Source organism: Ochotona curzoniae, unplaced genomic scaffold (genome assembly GCF_017591425.1).
Source record: "Ochotona curzoniae isolate NIBS_2020 unplaced genomic scaffold, NIBS_Ocur_1.0 contig_1, whole genome shotgun sequence".
Lineage (NCBI taxonomy): Eukaryota > Metazoa > Chordata > Mammalia > Lagomorpha > Ochotonidae > Ochotona > Ochotona curzoniae.
In genome coordinates, this window is record NW_024464918.1 from 44,451,671 (window position 1) to 44,473,583 (window position 21,913).

Consider the following 21,913-nt stretch of genomic DNA (forward strand, 5'->3'; position numbering starts at 1 on the left):
TCCTGATTCAAGGTCACCATTCGGAATATCGAAAGGGAGCTCATTTGCCCGGCGTGCAAGGAGCTGTTCACGCACCCGCTGATCCTGCCTTGCCAGCACAGCATCTGTCACAAGTGCGTGAAGGAGCTCTTCCTGACGCTGGATGACGGGCTCAACGATGTGGCGTCCGACACCTCCAACCAGGGCAGCCCCCGCTTCCGGCTCGCCTCCCCCAGCATGGACAAGATTGACAGAATCAGCCGGCCAGGTATGTGCCAGGGAGTGGACGTGGCCCGGCCCCGGGGTAAATGTGCAAGGGAAAAGCTGTGTGTGTGTATTTGGGTGCACATATGTGTGTCATTTTCATCACTGGTCTTCTGGGAGAATGTCTTAGACTGTAGTGGTTCCCAGCTTGGTACCATGTCAGCATGAGCTTCTGTCCTTCCTGGGCTTGGCATGGAAAGTCTTTGTTCGAGGTATAGTAACCATCTTGGTGCTGAACTCCTTCTTGGTAACTGTGTTTGAGGAGTGTTCTGGCTCTGATATTCCTGGTGGGATGAAATAATGGGCCACTACTGGCCTACCGTGGGAACATCCGCTGATGTCATAAACTGCAGAGGGAGGAGGCGGGGCCACCTAATGGCTCCTCCCAGAAAGCTTCGTGGGGGAAGTATTTGATAATATTTCATCTGAAGACTTGATTTTCTTCAGTCATTTTTAAAAGAGATTTTGAAAATCATATGGTGTGGACTTACAAACATGTGGAAGTTGATTTCACTTGGTGTCTTGTAGGTAAATTACATCTCTGTCTCACACACAGCCATTGTTGAAATAGTTTCCTGTTGGGTTCTAGTCCTTCTTGACAGTAGCCACTGCAGAGTTAAAATGCATTAAGTTGGAAGTCACTGGGTGGTGAGTTCAGCGTGAAGGCCAGGGTGGGAGGACGGACCCCAGCATCGAGGTGAGCAATGAGCCTGTCGTCAGCTGGGTGGAGAGCCCATGGTGGCTGCCAGGCCTGGCTCAGGGCTTGAGTCTGCCTGGCCTGGGGCTGCGGGCTCGCCGCCTCTGTCACTCTTGACTTTTTCTCCTTGATGGGCCGGAGTGACTTTTCTTTGAGTGATGTGTCCTTGTGCTCCGTCAGCGAGTGGCAGTCTTTGTTTAAGGGTGATACCCTGCTTTTTAAAGGGTTATCTTTATTTGAAAGGCAGAGTTAGAGAGATCTCTCCCATCTGCTGGTTCCCTCCCCAAATGTCTGCATGGCAGAGCTGAGCTGGTCTGAAGCCAGGAACCAGAAATTTCTTCTTCCTGGTCTCCCATGACTATGGACCGTCTCCCACTGTTTTCCCAGGACATAAGCAGGGAGCTGGATAGAAAGTAGAGCAGCCGGGACTGGAACTCATGTCCATGTGGGGTGCCAGTGCCGCAGGTAGATGATTAGGCTCCTGCACTGTGATGGCACTCCCTCTCCCAGTGCTGCTTTTAAGCATGTATTCTTGTTGAAATGCCCATTGCTGCTCACTTGGAAGATACTCTGTGTACGAATAGGCGTGCTGGGCAGTATGTGAGGGCCAGGAGTGTGAAAACAAAGGCCTTGTTCCCTCCTCTGGCACTGTGGGTGTGTGTGGGGTACAGAGTGCTTATAGCCCACCTTAACCTGGGCTGCTGTGAGCATCCTTGACTCACTGGGGACCCTTGCTGGACGGACCAGGGAAAGCTTACCTTCTAGACGTAACCCACCAATTAGAAGGAGATCTAAGTACTAGTATTTCTGCATGAAATCAGATTGTGCACATGTATGTTTTTGTGAATCTTGTGTCCCATGTGTGGGCAGCGGATCTGAAGATGTGGTCTGTTTTCATTTATTAACTGTGCTGTCTGGAACTTAGCCTTCCATGGTCTACTCTGTAGGTGCTTAATAAATGCCTGTTGAACCTGCTTCAGGATTGATACAGAGGCTCAGCACACCAACATTCACAACTGGCCTTTATTTATTTCTCCAGAGTAGGAGCCGCATCCCCCCATCTTCTCCTCTGTGGAGGTTAGACAGGGCTGGCGAGATTCCCTTCCTGCTCCCTGGGAAGAGCACTGTGGCTCTGGGCAAGTGGGAGCTGTCCGCCGGCTGCTGCAGGGTGTGCTGGTGAGCAGGAGTCTGTACCACAGCTTGCAGGTCAGGGCTCTAGGGAGGGGATGGTGGCGGACCTCAGCATGAAAGGAGGCAGGTGCACACCCACTCCTGAAGTTGGGAGAGAGATGGAATTGGAGATGCCTCTGCGGCTTCACTCTCCAGAGGGCTGCAGTGGCCAGGGCGGGGCCAGGCCAAAGCTGGGACCTTCATCTGCGTCTCCCATGTGGGTGCAGGGGTGCAAACACTTGTCCATCTTCTGCTTCCCCATGCTATTAGCAGGGGATTGGACTGGAAGTGGAGCAAGCCTGCATATGAACTAGTACCCATGTGGGATGCCAGCATCAGGAGGGGCAGTTTCCTTGTTATGCCACAACACCTGCTTCATGTGTGTGTGCGTGTGTGTGTGTGTGTGTGTGTGTTGTAAAAGGAAAGCAAGGCTTGGGAGCATAACAGGATGCCTCATGCAACTGTGTAGCAGTTAAGTTGCTTTATACTTTTAATGATTTATATGCAAACCCTCCCCTCATTTTCTACTTTCTTGTCCGAATGACATTAGCTTTATTAATGTTTATTTGTAGTTTTTAAATCAGTAAGAAGACAAAGATGCTTAATTTTACTTTTATTCCTGGCACTTTCCAGAAGTATGATGGTTAGGACGAACACGTAGGGACCCAGTGCTGTGCCACCAGTGGCGACTGTGACAAGGGAAGCGGGCTCTGCGTGGCTGGCTCCACGCGATCACGTGGCCCAGGAAGAACATGTGTTACTGTTCATTCAGTCCTTGTGTAATGTGGTGGACAGCCACTGCTCGAGCTTCTGTTCCCAAGTGTGAATACTCTGTTTGAAGTGCTTCTAAACCCGACTTTCTGTTCATTGTTCGCAGCGTCCCAGCGGAGACCCTTGGGGTGGAGAGGTAGCTGTGTACTTTTGTGCTGTGGCAGCTGCAGGCGGCGTAGCCCTGCCTCACTTGGCTAGCCTGGCGGGTGTGAGAGCTTCCTGAACCTCGGTGGTCAAGTGTTCACAGTCACACCCAAGCTTGTGCTTGTGCACGCACACACACACAGCGTGCTTGTGTGCATGGATGTGTGCACACGCGCGCGCGCACACACACACACACACACACACACACACACACACACACACACGACTGCAGTGACTTAAAGGCCAACTTGAGAGTTTCCATACACGTTCCGAAGTGTTTAAGGGAGAACGTGGATTAGTCATGTTTTCCTTTTTGTCGATATGTGTGATAATTTTTTTTTTTTAAGAAAATGACATATACTCTTGTTGATTTCCTGAAAATCTTTTTATTTGCTTGGAGGAACAAAGCTTGATATTGCTACATCGTTCTGTTGAAAACCTTGCTGAAAGGTGTTGGGAGTTTTGTAGCTAGTAACACAATCTTTGCCTGTTTCATGCACACTAGGTCTTTGTTGCAACTTTGTGTGTGAAAATTTATTTACTCAAAAGGTAGAGTTAAGAGAGAGAGATCTTCACCTGCTAGTTCACTCCGCAGAGGCTGCAGTGGCTGAAGATGGGTCAGTCTAAAGCCAGGAGTTTCTTCCAGGTCTTCATGTGGGTGAAGAGGCCCAGGAATCAGGGCCATCCTCCACTGCCTTCCCTGGTACATTAGCTGGGAGCTGGATCAGAACTGCAGCAGCTGGGACTTGAACTGGCGCTCATGTGGGATGCCAGCACCACAGGCAGCAGCTTTACCTGCTGTGCCCAAGCACTGGCCTGCAAGTGTTTGAGAGTACTGGGCACTGAAGACAAGGATTTTAGCTCCGAGGTCTTAGCTACTTGGGGGGTAGCTGGGGCACTTCCTTTTCCTAACTGTCCAAGTGTTTGACTCCACGTAAAGGAAGTTTGCCTGTTGGACTTCTTTTTCACTGTACTTGACATTTCAAGGAGAATTGGTGACCTTTGGTGACTTCTGGTGACAGCGTGCATCTCGTGGTAAAAGTGCCAGCATGCACGTGTCATCCCTTCTCTGGCTTCCTTGCCGCCTTCTGCCTCTTGAGCCATCGCAGAGCCCTGTAGAAGGCACTCCAGCCCGGCGGGGAGACTTCAAGATTGGTCAAGTGTTGGTAGATTGTAAACTTATTAGCAGGAGAGCCAGGAGCAGTGTGTTTTACAAAAGGTAACTGCATATACCCAGTTTTGGGTTGGGGAGTGGAGAGTTGCATAAAGGTAAAAGGACCTTGCAGGTGTCAATTGGTCAGAAAGAGTCCACAGAGCCGTTTGCGTGGCGCCTCACTGCTGCCTCCTGCCCGACATGCGGGTGGCCCCCTGAGGTGGCTGGCACTGGGGAGTGTTGTGGTGGGTGTCTGCAGCCAGACTTGAGGCTGAGGCGTGGAACCTGGTGGTAATGAGTGGCTCATCTGTCCATATTGGAAATGCTTTGTTTCCCGTTTTGTATTTAATCTGAAGACATAGCCCTGGACGCTGACTTTTTGGAGGAAATTTGCTTTGACCCACTTTGAAAGGATTGGGAGTCTTCATTTTAGAATTGTGCTGTGACTTTGCTTGTAAGGCACGTCGTGGGAAGAATTGATTCCAGGAGGTCAGAGAGCTCACACTGTTCCGAGATGTTGTTGGCCCCACACATTCTGCTTATTCATCATCATGGTCCTTCCTCTCCATGTCATGGCAAGAGCAGAATCAACCGATAGGAATCTGTAAGCACCACACCTGGCACTGGGCAGTATGCGCTCATTAACCTGAAGCTTTGAAATAGGGCTGATCTAACTGAAGAGCTGAATTTTTCTTCTAAGATTTATTTATTGAATTTTATTGGAAAGGCAGATTTTACAGAGAGAGAAGGAAAGAAGTCTTCCATCCTTTGGTACACTTTCTAAATGATCCAAAGCCAGGAGCCAGGAGCTACTTCCAGGTCTCCCAAGAGGGTGCCAGGACCCAAGGCTTTAGGCCATCCTCTGCTGCTTGCCCAGGCCACAGGCAACTGAAGCAGCTGGGACACATACCAGTGCCCAAATGGTGCCACCAGGTAGAGGATTAGCCTGATGCCCCGTCATGCCAGCCCGGAAGACCTGAAATTTTATTGCTTTAATTTTGGCCACACTGACTAATGGCTGCTGTATTACTCGGCTTAGCCAGAGCAAATAGCAAGTTGCCTCTGTTATATTTTTGTCCTTCATTCCTGTCTTTGTTTTTTTATTAGATTTGTTTCCCAGAGTATCCTTACATCTGTTTTCTTGGAATACAGATTCTGTCATTTGTTTTTGTGAATACAATGGTGGAAATATGACAGAGGAAATAAAATGGGTATAGCATTCAGAAGAAAATCTTCAGAGCTTTTGAGATCTGTTTAGAAAAGCAACCAAGACAACTCTTTGAAAAAGCTACATGAAAATTCATAAAAATCTTGATTTAAGTTTATGTGGTTTGAGAAGTTTGATGTGAGGCTTTCTACCTTCTATTTTGATGCGAAGCTGACTAAGGTGTGCAGAAAAGGGATGAAGTAGTAAAAAAAATTTTTTTGAAATAAAATTCGAAATCTGAGTGTCACTAGTGTGCATGTTACAGCATGATTTTGTTACCATGATGTAATGTTATTTGATCATGTCACTGATTGGATCACAACCTTCATACAATCATAACCTATTTTATTTATTCTTGGCTTTTGGGATGAGTTATTCATTCATGTCAATTTCCATCACCTGGTTCATTTGTGGAAGCATCTATTGTGACATTCCATTTGTTGAAACTTGACCACTGCACTGTGTACTCTCAGAATTGCTGGGCCTGTTTGCCGTGCGGTTTCCCTTGGCGTGTGTTTTGCAGCGGCCTTGCTGCTTGTTTCCTTGCATGCCTGTCATGGTGTGAAGCATCCTGGGCTGCCCTGCATGCTTGGGGGATGGCAAGGATTTACCTTACGACAGCTGTTCTGGGTGCATTAATGGTACAACATGTGAAGATTCAAATTTCTTTACATGGAGCTACTGGCAGCCGTCCGCATGCTTGTGGCATAAGTAGCCTGTGGGATTGAGGCCGTCCATTTTGCATGCTGTGAAGTCCCATAAGACGCACGCTCCGTGGACTGACATGTTTCAGCAGCTGCATGCCATGCTGCACGCGTGAAGTCACCCCAGAGCAGCACTGCTCCCCTGCCAAGGCCACGTCCATGTGGCTGTGAGAGATCCTGTCTGCAAGTGCATGTGGAGGGTGGCCGTTCTTTCTCTGCACTGGATTGTGGCAGCCTGCTCGGGGCCAGAGGATAAGGAGCTGGGGTTGTGGTTGAGGGAGTCATGTTGTGGGGTGGCCAAGGACACCTGCTGGCAGAGTTAAGTGAGCAGGCCTAAATTCCTGGGGCCAGTGAGGCAGGCCCGCAGGTGTTGACCCTGCAGGAAAACAGACGGTGCAGGTTCATTTGTTGCACTATGTATGTTGTGAAAAGTTACTTGTAGTGCTTTGAGCAACTTTTGATGCACTGAATTAAGTAATCTTAATGATTCTTTGTTTCAGGTCAAAAGAAGATACTCTATGGTTGGTCCCCCCTTCAAGTTACTAAACTCTTCTAGGTCTACGAATGCATTTTTCACTCTTCTGTAGATTGTGCTTGGCTACCCATGAACCCTCCCTTCTGCATTTTCCAGATAAGACAGTAATACTACACTGGGGACGCCCTCGTGGTTCTTTAAAAAAGTTTGTTCTCACATGCTTCCTTGTGAGTCTGGCATTTTAACCAGGAAATGTGTCACATGTGCGATACATGATGGAGAATTTTGCACACAGTTTAAACTCTCTCACGGACCTGCCCTAAGTCCCCTGCTCTCCGCGCCAGCCCAGCTCCTCTCCATCAGCTGCGGCTGGGGCCTTGCAGAGTGGTGCACCCCGCCACCATGAGCGCTCGCTGCATTTGGAAGCATCCTGGCCCCATGTAGTGTTATGTTCTATCTTCATAACCTGGGATGGTATACGGGTTTCCTCTTTCTCTTGGAGTTGGCGCCTCTTTAGCAGCTTGAGCTTGCCTTTTCGGTTCCAAAGAGAACCCGTTATTAGAATGCAGTGTTGCCGCATGGAGCCAACTTGGGGATCCCTCTTTGGGGACCTGCGTGTAGATGCGTGTCCTCCCTCTTGCCTAGCCCGCTGGTGGGATTTAACGAGGGCTTACTGATCACACAGGCTGGAAGCGCAACTCCTTGACTCCTAGGACGACTTCTTTCCCTTGTCCTGGCTGTGAGCACGACGTGGACCTTGGAGAACGAGGGATCAGTGGCTTGTTCCGTAACTTCACCTTGGAGACGATCGTGGAGAGGTACCGGCAGGCGGCTCGGGCGGCCACGGCCATCATGTGTGACCTCTGCAAGCCGCCCCCCCAGGAGTCCACCAAGAGCTGCATGGACTGCAGTGCCAGCTACTGCAATGAATGCTTCAAGATCTACCACCCATGGGGCACCGTGAAGGCGCAGCACGAATACGTGGGCCCCACCACCAACTTCAGGCCCAAGGTGAGTGCAAATGTGGGGCACCCAGCCATGAAGGACTGTGAAAAAGGCAGGTGGAAGGGTGGAAGCTTCGGGGCTGAATACCCCAGTAGACAGAGCCAAGATTGCAGCTCAGCGAGTCCCTAGCCATGGCGTTGAGTACCAGGTGAAGAGCAGACTGTCCGAACATCCTCCAGAGTGGGAATGGTCGCCACCATCTGTGGCTGTCGTGACGAGCCCCACGGTGGCCCGGAAGAGTTGGGTAGGAAGTAGCTTTTCATATGGTGTCAGAGAATGAGTCAGAACCATGACTGGTTGTTATTTGAAAGACTTGATAGTAATAGTTTCCTTGTAAAGCAAGGTGAGGCCATAGTTTCTCTTAGGCTGTTATGATGCCTCAGAAAATATTGATCATTAAGAACTACCACATCACTAGGGTCAGAGGGCCCTTCTGGCTTGGGTAGGTGTGCCACTTGGGTCTGATAGGGAGTTTGTCATTTTCTTATCACCAAATGAGAAGAGATAACATCTCCAGGTGTAGAATTGTTGAACTTCTGTGTTGACTCCCAGGCAGTTCTTGGGGCGTTGCAGCATCTGCACCTGCAGGCTGTTCTCACGCGGTGATGAGGGACCTTTCCCAGGTCACATGACTGTTTCTGACCATTAGATTCTCATGTGCCCGGAGCACGAGACGGAGAGGATCAACATGTACTGTGAGCTGTGCAGGAGGCCCGTGTGCCACCTCTGCAAGCTGGGGGGCAACCACTCCAATCACCGCGTCACCACCATGAGCAGTGCCTACAAGACGCTGAAGGTGAGTTGGCTCGACTGGGGAACCGAGGTTTGATTTAAAACAAACAAAACTCATGTCTCCCAAGTTTTTAATTGACAAGATCATGGTTAATTTTGTGGTACACACTTACCATAAATACTTCACAATGTCAAGTATTTCTGATCGGCTGCACTTTGGGGGCCTGCTGCCAGCTGAAGCCTACACTAGGGGTGCAAGAGGTGACGCCCTGCTGTGGTTCCCAAGTGAGCCCAGTGTCTGTGTTGTTGAGTGTGGGGGGATGACATGCTGTTGAGGGACTGAAGCTATTTTAAGACCTAGCCTATGGAATTGTTACAGACTTTGTTCGCCTGCTGAGCTGGCATTCCTTCCTGTCTGTCAACTTTAGTTCTTGTGTGTTTGAGACACAGAGGGAGTGAGGAGGGCCAGAGACACACATGTGGGGTCGTTGCATCTGCTGGTCCATTCCCCAGGTACTAGTGATGACTTGGGGGGAGCTGGGGGCCAGGGACCCGGTGCCTTCAACCATCACCCTTGCCTGGCAGTCTGCATCGGCAGAGGCTGGGATCAGCAGCCAGAGGCAGTTACCAAGCCAGGCGTCCTGATGGGACTGGCGTCTGCTTTGTTAGCCTGATGCACGACCCGTCAGCCTGTGGGAAGTGCACCTGCTCACTGGGAGATGGAACACCCACTCCAGTCTCAGCTTTGTAAGGTGACCTCTTCAAACTTTAAAATTTGGTCATGAACATGAAGTGGACAGTGGAATAATTAGTTCATCTACAAGCCAGCCACTCATACTAATCGTTTTCTTCCATTTTAACCATGTTTGCATGCATGTGTGTCCCCGTTGATGTCATGCACATAGCTGTATGTCTGTGTTGAGCTCCATCTTGGTTCTGCCTGCGAGCGCTGGAATGCAGGTGCACTCCTGTTGTTTTGTGTCACCCTCTGTCTCCCTCATTGCCAGGTCAATCTGATCAGTTGCCTAAGTTTACTTGTCCCTGCTCCTTTCCCTGCCAGGTCAGCGTTGACTGGCAGCCAGGTGCTGTGATTTTCACCTTGTTGTGGGGACCTTTGTTTCTTTGGGGTGTTGCTCTAAAGCTTCGTTAACAGGTGAGAGTGGTTTTTAGTAGTGAGCTGATTTGACCTGAGTGAGATCAGACCCCTTGGACATCAGCTCCTGGTAGCCAGTGAGCTGGGGCGCTCCCCACCTATGGGAGAGCCCCTGGAATTGCTCCTGAGCCTCCCGGGCAACCCTGTTCCTGGCCCCTGCACTTGGCTCCCATGTAGGTTGATTTGCAAGGTGTGTGGTGGGGTGTCTGCTCCTTTCTTCCTGGTAAGGTCTCAAACCTTACTGGTGTGACCCTCGGCCCTGGCAGCTTCATCTGCTGGCTCCTGGGAGGCCCCGGGCTCCCCTCGAGTTCCCAGTCCCAGGACCGGACGCCTTGTCCCGACAGTGAGCTGGCCGGGGCCACCAGGGGTCCTTTTCGCAGGTGTCCTTCAAGAAGACCTCTGCTTTATTGGGTGGAGTCTGGCGGTTTCGGGTTTTCATGCATTTTGTGCAGTAGTTTGCGTGGGAGAGTAAATCCAGACTTTGCCCCCACAATGGGGCCCTTTCTACCACTGTCTATAATTACATTTTTGAATCCGTTTCTTGCTGGTTTGTCTTCCATAGACTTGTAAGATTAGTTTCATAGAGAAATCTTTGTTGTAACATACACTTGAGCTTTCTTGTAGCTGCTGTGTTAATTTGTTGCATGTGTGTCTCAGGTTTTTAAATCATAGGCTCTGAGATGGGCCTTTCATTTTACGTAGTCTTCAGGACATGCTGTTTTCCAGATTTGGACTTGGGAAGGAGCAAAGTCCTGCCTTTGTCAGGGTTTTAGGCCTTAGCCCCCGAAGGTGGTTTCTGTGGTCATTCCTTCCACCTTTGGTCCCTATATAGACAGAGGAGGTGTCACAGGAGGCTGTGCTGTGTGCTGGGCCTACACGGGCAGGGAAGGCTCTGCTTTCCACCTCCTGAGGGCTGGCTTCCGGTGAGGGTGTGCTGTAATGGTGTGTGTGCTGTGGTTATGTGGGTGTGTAGTGATGGTCTGTGTGCTCCAGTGAGGGTGTGTGTGTTGTGGTGTGAGTGTGTGTGCTGTGGTTATGTGGGTGTGTAGTGATGGTCTGTGTGCTCCAGTGAGGGTGTGTGTGCTGTGGTGTGAGTGTGTGTGCTGTGGTTATGTGGGTGTGTAGTGATGGTCTGTGTGCTCCAGTGAGGGTGTGTGTGCTGTGGTGTGAGTGTGTGTGCTGTGGTTATGTGGGTGTGTAGTGATGGTCTGTGTGCTCCAGTGAGGGTGTGTGTGCTGTGGTGTGAGTGTGTGTGCTATGGTTATGTGGGTGTGTAGTGATGGTCTGTGTGCTCCAGTGAGGGTGTGTGTGCTGTGGTGTGAGTGTGTGTGCTGTGGTTATGTGGGTGTGTAGTGATGGTCTGTGTGCTCCAGTGAGGGTGTGTGTGTTGTGGTGTGAGTGTGTGTGCTGTGGTTATGTGGGTGTGTAGTGATGGTCTGTGTGCTCCAGTGAGGGTGTGTGTGCTGTGGTGTGAGTGTGTGTGCTGTGGTTATGTGGGTGTGTAGTGATGGTCTGTGTGCTCCAGTGAGGGTGTGTGTGCTGTGGTGTGAGTGTGTGTGCTGTGGTTATGTGGGTGTGTAGTGATGGTCTGTGTGCTCCAGTGAGGGTGTGTGTGCTGTGGTGTGAGTGTGTGTGCTGTGGCTGTTGGCTATGCCACTTGGTTAGTCCTCCCGTACAGCGTGCTCTCTGTAAGGCTGCTTGATGCTTTACTAGGGAATATTGCCTGGTTGCCTGGGGAGATGTGTGTGTTCTCTTGCTAGCTTTGTTTTCTGCTTGTACATGATGCGCTGTGATGTGATTTCTGCTTTGTGTAGGTTGGAATTGAAGAGTGTGGCTGTGTTTGCTGTAGTAATCTGGCACTGCGTACCTCTCCTTCCCACAAGTGAACTCTGACTTCCCGCAGCAGGGGGCAGTGCTGACACCATTGTGGGGTTCCTCCAGACCAAGAGACTCATGGAGCAGATACTCAGGGCAAATATGGGTGGATGACACTCTGTATCCCTCCTTTTTTGCTTGGTTGATTCGCATCAGACACACATCTCAAATGCCCACAATGGTTAGGGCCAGGCTGAAGCCAAGGCCCCGGAACTGCACCTGGGCCCCTGCGTGGCTGGCCGAGACCCAGCTCCTTGAACTGTCACCAGCAGGCAGCTGGCATTGGGAGCTGGAACGTAAACTCAGGCACTGCTCTGTGGGATGTGGGCATCTGGCTGCTAGGTGCAGCACCTACCCGCTGAGCTGGATTGTAATGGCCCACGTCCGTCTCTGCTGCTGTCTACACAGAAGGTCGCAGGGCCAGAGGTGGCTCTGCTCATCTGCTGCTGGCCGCATGGCACTCCTTCCCCTTGCCGGTGTGTTCAGTGCTGGCTTATGTGTCCCTATACTCGACATCCTTCAGGGCCCCGAAGCTGTGTCCGTGTGGGAGGCCTTCGTCTGTCGCTGGGCTCGTGAAGGAGAGGAGAGTTGTGTGGGCAGGCGCACATGTGCTGCTGACTGCTGCCCGTCCTTTCCTTGTCCTCTCTTTGTTCCTCATGTCCTGTGAGGGCTGTCATCGGGGAAGCTTCCGGGCTGTCCTCAGCCTCTGTGCTCTGAGGGTCTTTCCTGGGACATGCCCTCTGAATCTGCGGCTAGTCCCGTGTGACTGCTCAGCATCTGGCCCTGGCAGGGAAGGTCCTGCTGCTGTCCCTGCTGAGTGTGTGCAGGAGGTGGTGGTGATGGACTCAGAGGGGAAGTCCTATTCTCTGCCCCTCCGTGTGTCTCGGGGGAGGGTGGGGAGTGAGTGCGATGGTGGCAGCAGCCCGCATCTCAGCATCGCCACCCTTTCCTGCTGTCCAACCTGTGTCCCACCGTCCATGTGTCCCTGGGCCTGTGTCCCCAAGGCCCACACTTGGCACGCCAATGCCAGTGGTCAGTGGTCACCATTGGTGACGTACCAGTGTGGTCACAGGCGGTGGATGGGCTGGTGCTGTGTGTTCACCATCGTGCCCACATAGCTCCGTCCTTCTGTGTCCACAGGAAAAGCTGTCGAAGGACATTGACTACCTCATTGGCAAGGAGAGCCAGGTGAAGAGTCAGATTTCCGAACTCAACTTGCTAATGAAAGAGACGGAGGTGAGTGACAGAGTGGCCTGAGTGCTGCCGTGGTTTTCCTTCTTTGCTCGTGGAGCCCCGAGGGTGTCATACACACTGCGCCGGGCATCCTGCTGCCCTGGCCACTCTGGGGCTGGGATAGTGGCACAGACAGTGAGCTGGAGGGTCAGATGGAGGGCAGGGCGGGGACAGCCAGCTGCTCTGGAATCACAAGGAGAACCTTCAGGGACATCCATGATTACTTTGAAACTTTATAGTTTTAAATCATTTGTTCACTGGAGAGAGATGCTGACAGGGAAAGAGAGGCTAGGCCAGTTGGGAATCCAGGAGCCAGGAATCATTTTGGGTCTTCCACGTGAGTGGCAGAGACCCAACTCAAGCCCTCACCTTCTGTATCCCAGGATGTCCAGGACGCCGGAATTAGGAGCCAGCAGTGGGAACTAAACCCATGCACTGTAGTATGGACCTAACACACATCTTAGCCACTAGGTTAAGGTCTCACCGGATTACCAAATTGCTTTTGGAAAATGTGCCACCATGGGTCGATAAGGGCAGGTTAGCCTGTCTCCAGGTGTTCCTGATATGCATGCCACATGTCTTAGATAGAGGCTCGTGTGAGAGTGTGCCAGGCCGAGTGGAAGCTGCTCACACACCCACAGTCCTGGAGCCAGCAGAAGGAGCCATCTGCAACTGTGGAGAGCCATGCATTGCAGCCTTCAAGGGTGTTGGCAGCGAGACGCCAGACCCAGTGAAGGACACCTCTGTACGGATGCTGGCTGAGCATCACGGGGCATGGCACTGTGCTGTTAGGATGCTGGTGGCCCCTGCAGGCTCGCTGAGTTCTAGGGTGCCCTGTGGGCTGCATGGGTGTGCACCTGCAGAGGGTCGCTGCTCCCTACACGTGCATGCACACACCTCTGCCTCACAAAGTTAGAAAAAATAATGGCCCTTAAAAAGAAAAGAGATACTCAAACAGTGTATACTTCTCATGGCTTTGTTTCTCTGACCTGTTTGTAACAAAATTCAGGACCCTTGCTCTGGCTCGGAAAGCTTTGATTTGAGGGGCAAGTGTGCCGGCGGGTGTGGGAACACCACTTCCCCGCGTAGGTTTTGCTGCTGTTCCGGGCTTGGGCAGCTGTGACACAGCTCGCAGGTCTGTGGAGTGAGTGCCCTGCGAAGCTGAGGCCAAAGTGGCTTGTTCTGTCACAGTGCAATGGCGAGCGGGCTAAGGAGGAAGCGCTCACGCATTTTGAGAAGCTCTTTGAAGTTCTGGAAGAGAAGAAGTCTTCTGTTCTGAAAGCCATCGATGCCTCCAAGAAACTCCGCCTGGACAAGTTTCAGACCCAAGTGGAAGAGTACCAGGGCCTTCTGGAGAACAGTGGGCTGGTGGGCTACGCCCAGGAAGTGCTCAAGGAGACGGACCAGTCCTGCTTCGTGCAGACGGCCAAACAGCTGCATCTCAGGTACCCGCGTGGCCCGCCTCTTGCTTCTGGCTTCTGGGCTTCACGGGCAGGGGCCTCTGGCCTCGCCAGGGTGTTGCGTTTGTTCACGGCACTGCAGGTGCTTGGTGTGGTTTGCCCTTGTAAAGATCCGCTCTCAGGGAACGTGTGTGTCTGCAGGATACAGAAGGCTACCGAGTCCCTGAAGAGCTTCCGGCCTGCTGCCCAGACTTCTTTCGAAGACTATGTGGTTAACACCACGAAGCAGACGGAACTCCTGGGGGAGCTGTCCTTCTTCTCCAGCGGTGAGTCTCAGCAGGAACCGCGGGCTCTGCAGGTGGGCACTGTGCTTGCCCAGCCTGTTGTGTCCCTCTGAATCGGGGGACACTGAGCAGGGCACTTGAGAGCGCTCCCAGCCATGGTTCTCTCCCTAGATGCTCTTGGTTGCTCTGAGCTTGGTGATGGTGAAACCAAGAGCCAGGAACCCAATTCAGGACTCCCACTGGGTGCCAGGACCAAAGTCCTTGAGGCAGCCTGCTGCGTCCCACGTGTGCATGAGCAGGGAGCTGGGGTCAGTGGGAAGCGGGACTCGAAGCCCAGTACCCTGATGGCTGACGCGCTGCCCCAAGCGGCTCCGGCCACTCTGCCAAAGGGACGCCTCCATGACTGTGCTTCCCAGCATGGCACTGTGGTGTTGCAGTGCAGCTTGCTGAGCATTTCAAGGTGGGGCTCTGTGAACACCCCGGCTTCTGCTTCAAGCTGTCCTTTAGCTGTCCCCGGTGTTTCTTGAGTAAGACCTTTCCCTGTCGAGAGGCAGTTGCTCCTGGTTTTTCTCTGCCATCAGCACAGTCACACTGGGCATCGTGCCTGGGGCTTCTCTGGGCAGCGGGGCGTGTCTTTGGGGCAGAGCTGGAAACTGCTGGCCAGAGCTGCCCAGGAGTGTCCTCACGAGTGTCCTGTGCTCATCTGCCAGGAAGTCTCTCCAGGAGTTTTGAAGCCCCCAGGCCTGGTCCGCCCACCCAGTGCCCTATAGACCTGTAGACCTTTCCCCAACACCAGGTCAGTGCCCAGACTCTGGAAAGGGCCGGGAGTCTTGCAGAGAGAGGCGGAGACTGACAGGCTCGTGGTTAGCTTACAGACAGGCCGCTGCTTGGCCTGCAGTGCTCCCATCTCTGCATGGATCAGTCCCCTTGGGCTGTGCCCCCTCTTCCTGGAGTGGAGTCCAGTTCCACGCAGAGGTGTGGGGAGGTAGGGGGTGAGACTTCATGGGACGGCACTGGCCTCCCGCACTTCAGCTTCCGGTGATGGGGGACAGTGGCTGACCTGGCGGTTATGGCTTTGGGACTTGGCCGGGTGGGTGTGGGGAATTGCACATTGGAGGAAACCCAGCTCATTAAAAATAAAAGCTCTGATCACTGTGGCCTTTCTTTGAAAATCTGTCCCTCAGCCGGTTATGTATTGATCGGACGACATTTGTTTGTTTATCTTTTAAAAATACAGACTTATTCATCAGGATGAGACAGAGAGAGAGGCTTTCCATTGCTAGAATTCTCACAAACAGCCAGAATGCCTATTTTTGATCAGTGACTGGAAAAAAAAATGTGCAAATAGCACAAACCACCAACTATTCGACTTAATGTTTACACATTCACACTAAAGCTCTCAATTGGGTTCTACTGAAATTCAGTAAAAAAAAACTTTAGCCAACCCTGTATGCTTTTCTTCTGATGTTCCCAACAGAACTGAATACCCAACAGGTATAACTCTGCCTTTCAAATAAATACAAATAAATCCTTTAAAAAGCCACTTCTGGAGCCATTTGCATCCATCTCAGAGCCCCTATGTTGAGTCCTGAGCCAGCTTCCTGCTAACGCGCACCCGGGAGGCAGCAGGGCTAAGGGCCTGGGAGCTGTGGCCCACAGGCCAGACCCGGGCTAAGTGCTTTGTCCCTGTGTGCGGCTCAGCATTGTGGAATGAACCAGTGGATGGAAGATTTCTCCCTGTCCCTCTGCTTTTCAAGTAAGATGAAAATGAGTAAGCTAACAGTTTAAAGCCTGTGTCTGGAGTGGCTTTCTAGGTCTGCCTGTGGCTCCGTGGTCATCACTGTGCAGACACGCTATGCCCTTCTCCTGGTCTGTGACTGCACCTCACAGCCCAGTTTGTGATGGGATGTAAGTGTGCCTGCGTGTGTGTGCACACAGTGTAAATGCCACAGCTTATTGTCCCAACCCTGTGACCCAAGCTTAGGAACTCGGTGGGAAGGATTCTGCATATGCCCGAAGACTTAGCTATGATGTTATAGTCACTAGAAACCTGTAGAATACTGCTTCCCCCACCCTGTGGAGTGTCGCTGGGGGAGAGGCCGGCTCAGCTCCTCCCAGGTCGGTACAGGGAGGACCTCTGTGTTATTTAACATTTTTGTACATGCAAGCTCTTTGTTTTCTTAGCAGTGTAACCTGTTACCTGCTCTGTGACTGTGCAGGAGCTAGGGAAGGAAGTGACGCAGAGTTCACGGTATTTGCTTTCCTCACAAAGTTTAGATATTAAAATACTAAAGTAGTTATTTATCGACAGGAGATCATATAACGATTTCACATCCATAGCTATTAATTAGTAGGTGGAAGGTGTGTGATTAAAAACTTCAATTGTTAACAACTATTAGATTTATTTGGGTCTTTAAAAATTTTTTAACTTTGTTCATTTTAAAGATTTATTTATTTTTATCGGAAAGGCAGATCAGATCAGATTTACAGAGAGGAGAGAGAGAAATATCTCCCATTTGCTAGTTCACTCCCTACATGGCCACAATGACCAGAGCTGAGTTGATCCGAAGCCAGGAGTCAGGGGCTTCTTCTGGGTCTCCCTCATGTATGCAGGGTCCCAAGGTTTTGGTCCATCCTCTACTGCTTTCCCAGGCCTAAGCAGGGAGCGGGTTGGGAAGTGGAGCAGCCTGGATTAGAACCAGCACCCATATGGGATGCAGGTGCTTGGAGACAGAGGGTTAGCCAATAGAGCCAACACGCCAGCCCCAAATGGGTCTTTATCCTCCTGTGTGTTACTATTCTTTTCCCTTTCTGTTATAAATCCAAGAGTTAAGTTGCAATTAAATAGTATAATTGCTACCTTGGAAGTTTTATACAGTGTAATTCTGTGTTTTTGGCTCATGTATAGAGCTCTCTAAGGCATAGAGTCTAGGTCGATCTTTCTTAAATGTGTTGCTTTAATATCTATTCCTGTGCTTTTTCTTACACGTAGGATTATAGATTGAGGCAGTTCTTGGGCAATGTGGAAGTCGTAAAGTACGGTTCACACCACATGTGCCCTGGGAAAACCTGGACCCTGAAGGTCCCAAGTTGTGACCTTGTCCCCTCCCTGCAGGCCTGGACGTGCCTGAGATATGCGAGGAGCAGAGCAAGATTTACAACAGCGCCCTGATCACGTGGCAGCACCCCGAAAAGGGGAAAGCCGACAGCTACGTCCTGGAGTACCGCAAGGTGGACAGAGAGGAAGAGATGGTGCCGTGGAACCAAGTGGAGGTGTGCGGCACCAGCAAGGTCGTGTCTGGCCTGGACGACAACTGCAGCTACGCCTTCCGAGTGCGCGCCTACCGGGGCTCCATCTGCAGCCCCTGCAGCAGGGAGCTGCTTCTGCACACACCGCCCGCCCCAGGTACCGGGGCCCCAAGGTGCAGGACACCTCGCTGACATGCACCGCTCAGGGTCTCCGTGCAGACCGCAGCGTTTGCTGGACTCCATCAAGGGGAGGCCACACCGAGCAGGCCTGCATGAGAGGAAACCGAGGCAGGCAGGCATTTGGGGAGGGGTAGTACAGGGCTGAGGACTCAGCATTTAAAGGGTGTGACTGTGTCTTGGAGTTTTCCACTGGAGTCATGCTGTGGTCCTTGCTGTGTTTGTGGGAGTCGCTCCCACATGGCATCCAGCTAGGTGTTTTTAGGTTGTGTCACTGCACTGTCCCTGCTGTGCAGGTTCCACTGAGCTCCAGGCTGGCTGCTCCAACTCTGCACTCTCAGCACATGAGGGGGCCCTGGGCATAATGAACTCGTCATCAGGAATTCCATAGATCTGTGTGTGCGCACACTTTCCCTGAGCTGGGAGGGCGGGCCGCTCAGCTCGGAGGCTTGGAGACTTGCTCTGCTTTCGACCTCGTCTCCCACCCACGCTTCGTGGTCGTGTGCTCATGCTCTCTGCCCCTGCCCTTCCTTCCCTTTTTGTCCAAAATAGAACGAGACTGGTGCATTTGTTCTCCGTTGTTGGGTATTCAGTTCTGCTGGGAACATCAGAGCGGAAGCATACAGGGTTGGCTAAAAGTTTTCTTTACTGAATTTCAGTAGAACCCAATTGAGAGCTTTGGTGTCAATGTATAAATATTAAGTCGAATAGTTGGTGGTTTGTGCTATTTGCACATTCTTTTCCAGTCGCTGACCAAAAATAGAAGCAGGAAGAGTCCCAGGCGCCTCGCTGGTTTCAGTGCTCTTGTTGGGGGTGGGGGGTGGAGCCTGGGGCCAGACGATCCTCCTGTCCTCTGGCTGCACCCACCTGGGGGGACGCAGGAGTCTGCCCCTCGGTGGGCATCACCTGCTGGGGAATGGCGGCCCCTGGGCTGCAGGGCTCTGCGGAAGCTGTGCTGCAACAGACCGTGCCGTCCCCCGCCTTGCGGCCCAGTGGCTTTAAGTTCAGGGCGCGCACACCCCTGTGCTGCCCTCGCCACTCAGCCCCCAGAACTTTTGCATCATCCCTGAGGGAAACTTTGAACCCCCTGCACCCCAACACTGTCACTGTTCTGCCTGTGCCTCTCTGAATTTGCCCTTTTGGGGACCATCATGCATCTGACTTTTTGGGGTGCACCCCTGTGGTCACCCAGATTGCAGGTTCCTTTCTAAAGTTAACTGTCCACTGCGGGCATGCCCCTATGACTGGCAGCTGGGCTGACGCTCAGTGGCCTTCTGTCAGTAGGGACCTAGGTAAGTTGTGTCCACTCCACAGAAGAGGATACTGAAGGCTGGGTCAGGCTTTGGGCAGTTTGCAAGGTCTCTCAGAGCCCCAAGCCTGTGTTTTTCTTTAAAACAATGTGGGCCCAGCACAATGGCGTACTGGTTAAAGTCCTTGCCTTGCCTGTGCTGGGATCCCATATGGGCGCCAGTTCTAATCCCGGCAGCCCCACTTCCCATCCAGCTCCCTGCTTGAGGCCTGGGAAAGCAGTCGAGGATGGCCCAAAGCTTTGGGACCCTGCGCCCCTGTGGGAGACCCAGAGGAGGCTTCTGGCTTCAGATTGGCTCAGCTCCGGCCATTGCGGCCGCTTGGGGAGTAAATCATCGGACGGAAGATCTTCGTCTCTGTCTCTCCTCTCTATATATCCGCCTTTCCAATAAAAATAAATAAGTCTTAAAAAAACACACAATGCACCAGGTTTCTCCTATTTGCTGTCTGACTGAGAAGGTAAAGTTCTTATTTGCTTAAATAAGGACATCTATATTGGAAAGGCAGATTTACAGAAAGATCTTCCATCTGCTGGTTCACTCCCTAAATGGTCACAGCAAATGAAGCTGAACTGATGCAAAGCTAGGAGCCAGGAGCTTCCTTGGGGTCTCCCATGTGGGTGCAGGGTCTCCACTGCTTTCCTAGCCCATAAACAGGGAGCTGGGTGGGAGTTGGAGCAGCTAGGACATGAACCAGCACCCACCCATATGAGAAAGACATGAACCAGCACCCACCTTATGAGAAGGACATGAACCAGCACCCACACATATGAGATACTGGCACTTGTAGGCAGAGGACTCACCAATTGCACCATTGCACTGACTGTCAAGTCGTTATCAGACAAGTTTCCAGGCCTGGCACGTTTGCTTTCCTTTGTCATGTGGCGAGGCCAGTGACGCCTTGCTCTCCCTGTCTCTTCTAAGAAATTCCTATCTGGAAAAGCTTCTGTGACAGATCTTCAGACTAACAGGCGGGTTGATTTCTGCTCAGTTTTCAGTTTCCTCTTTGACGAGAAATGCGGCTACAACAATGAACACCTCTTGCTGAGCCTGAAGCGGGACCGGGTGGAGAGCAGAGCCGGGTTCAACATCCTGCTCGCTGCCGAGCGTATTCAGGTGGGCTACTACACGACGCTGGACTACATCATCGGCGACGTTGGCATCACCAAGGGCAAGCACTTCTGGGCCTTGCGCGTGGAGCCGTACTCTTACCTGGTGAAAGTGGGCGTGGCCTCCAGCGATAAACTGCAAGAGTGGCTCCGCTCGCCTCGGGACACGGCCAGCCCACGGTACGTGCTGGCGCGCTGCTTGCCGATGGCGTCCGCGCTGAGTTCTTTGCGTGTTTATTTTAAAGGACGTGAAAAGCAGTTACAGAGATGGAGGGAGAGCTTTTCCCTCAGCTGGTTGGCCCTCGGATGAACACGGCAGCCCTGGCTGGGCCGGGACGTGGGAGCTTCTTCCAGGTCGTCCACATGGGTGGCAGGAGCCCATGGACTTGGGCCGTCTGCTGTCTTCGCTGGCGCACTAGCAGGGAGCCGGTTTGGAAGTGGAGTAACAGGGACGTGAACTGGTGCCCGTGCACAATGCCAGCACCACTGGTGGCAGCTTAACCCACTATAGCACAATGCCAGCCCCTTACCTTTTTTTTTTTTTTTTTTTGATCACTTCTGTTTTTCTCGCTTTATCTCAAAGGTAAGCAGAGGCAGGATGGGATATGGCTATCCTAAGTGGCTCAGCTACCGTGCCAAACGCCCACCCTGAGCTCTTTATTGATTTAAAGTTTGCTGATGCCTTTAAAGGTAAACTTGTTGAACAGGATAACCCCAAAGTGTGCTGGGGCATGCTTGTTATTTCTGAAGTAGATGTGGGTGCTCTGGCTGTGCCGCGTGGCCGGCCCGTGTGAGAACACGCAGGATAATGAGATGCACACGGGTGCACACCTGAGCGGGCTTGGTTATGATGGAGCTGCGCAGTGTTTAAGTTTAGGGCTGTTTTTACGCATGATGGAAATGACCCGTACACACTGTGAAATGCGCTTGGCTGCCATACTTTCCGGTTGATGGGATGCTGGACCTTTGCGCTGGGACCCAGTTTCTTCAACTTTAGCATATGTTCTTTACAAAGTTGGTCATGGTGGGTGTGTTTCCACAGCAAAGGAGTTCCGTTTCCCGAGAGATGGAGTGTAGGTGAAAGGTCAGTTAGCCTGGACAGCAGCTTCGACTTCTGTGGATACTATCCCAGTTCTGAAGGAGAGGACAAATCTGGGGGGGCTGCTCTTGCAGCACGCAGTTAAGCCACCTGGCACTCCTGCCTCCCATGTGGGTGCCAGCTTGAATCTCAGCTGTTCTTGGAAAGCATCTGCAGATGAATGAAGTGCTGGCGTTCTTGCACCCCTGGGGAGACCCGGCTGCAGCTGACGCCCCTGGGGAGACCCTGCTGCAGCTGACACCCCTGGGGAGACCCGGCTGCAGCTGACGCCCTGGGGAGACCCTGCTGCAGCTGACGCCCCTGGGGAGACCCTGCTGCAGCTGACACTCCTGGCTTGGTCTGACCTGGCTGCAGCTGACACCCCTGGGGAGACCCTGCTGCAGCTGACGCCCTGGGGAGGCCCTGCTGCAGCTGACGCCCCTGGGGAGACCCGGCTGCAGCTGACACCCCTGGGGAGACCCTGCTGCAGCTGACGCCCTGGGGAGACCCGGCTGCAGCTGACGCCCTGGGGAGACCCTGCTGCAGCTGACACTCCTGGCTTGGTCTGACCTGGCTGCAGCTGACACCCCTGGGGAGACCCGGCTGCAGCTGACGCCCCTGGGGAGACCCTGCTGCAGCTGACACCCCTGGGGAGACCCTGCTGCAGCTGACGCCCTGGGGAGACCCGGCTGCAGCTGACGCCCTGGGGAGACCCGGCTGCAGCTGATGCCCTGGGGAGACCCTGCT

The 21,913-nt window shown here is 52.4% G+C and overlaps 1 protein-coding gene across 2 annotated transcripts in view; it reads left to right on the top strand.

The window, feature by feature from the left end:
- TRIM36 (tripartite motif containing 36) overlaps window positions 1-21,913 on the top strand; it is a 32,264-nt gene that overhangs the window by 8,279 nt on the left and 2,072 nt on the right. For both annotated transcript variants that reach the window (XM_040977122.1, XM_040977130.1), the window contains exons 2-9: window positions 13-247; window positions 7,250-7,575; window positions 8,219-8,365; window positions 12,470-12,565; window positions 13,754-14,007; window positions 14,164-14,288; window positions 17,362-17,652; window positions 19,971-20,268. In XM_040977122.1, the coding sequence (XP_040833056.1) occupies window positions 13-247; window positions 7,250-7,575; window positions 8,219-8,365; window positions 12,470-12,565; window positions 13,754-14,007; window positions 14,164-14,288; window positions 17,362-17,652; window positions 19,971-20,268 (1,772 nt within the window). The remainder of the gene's footprint in view (window positions 1-12; window positions 248-7,249; window positions 7,576-8,218; window positions 8,366-12,469; window positions 12,566-13,753; window positions 14,008-14,163; window positions 14,289-17,361; window positions 17,653-19,970; window positions 20,269-21,913) is intronic.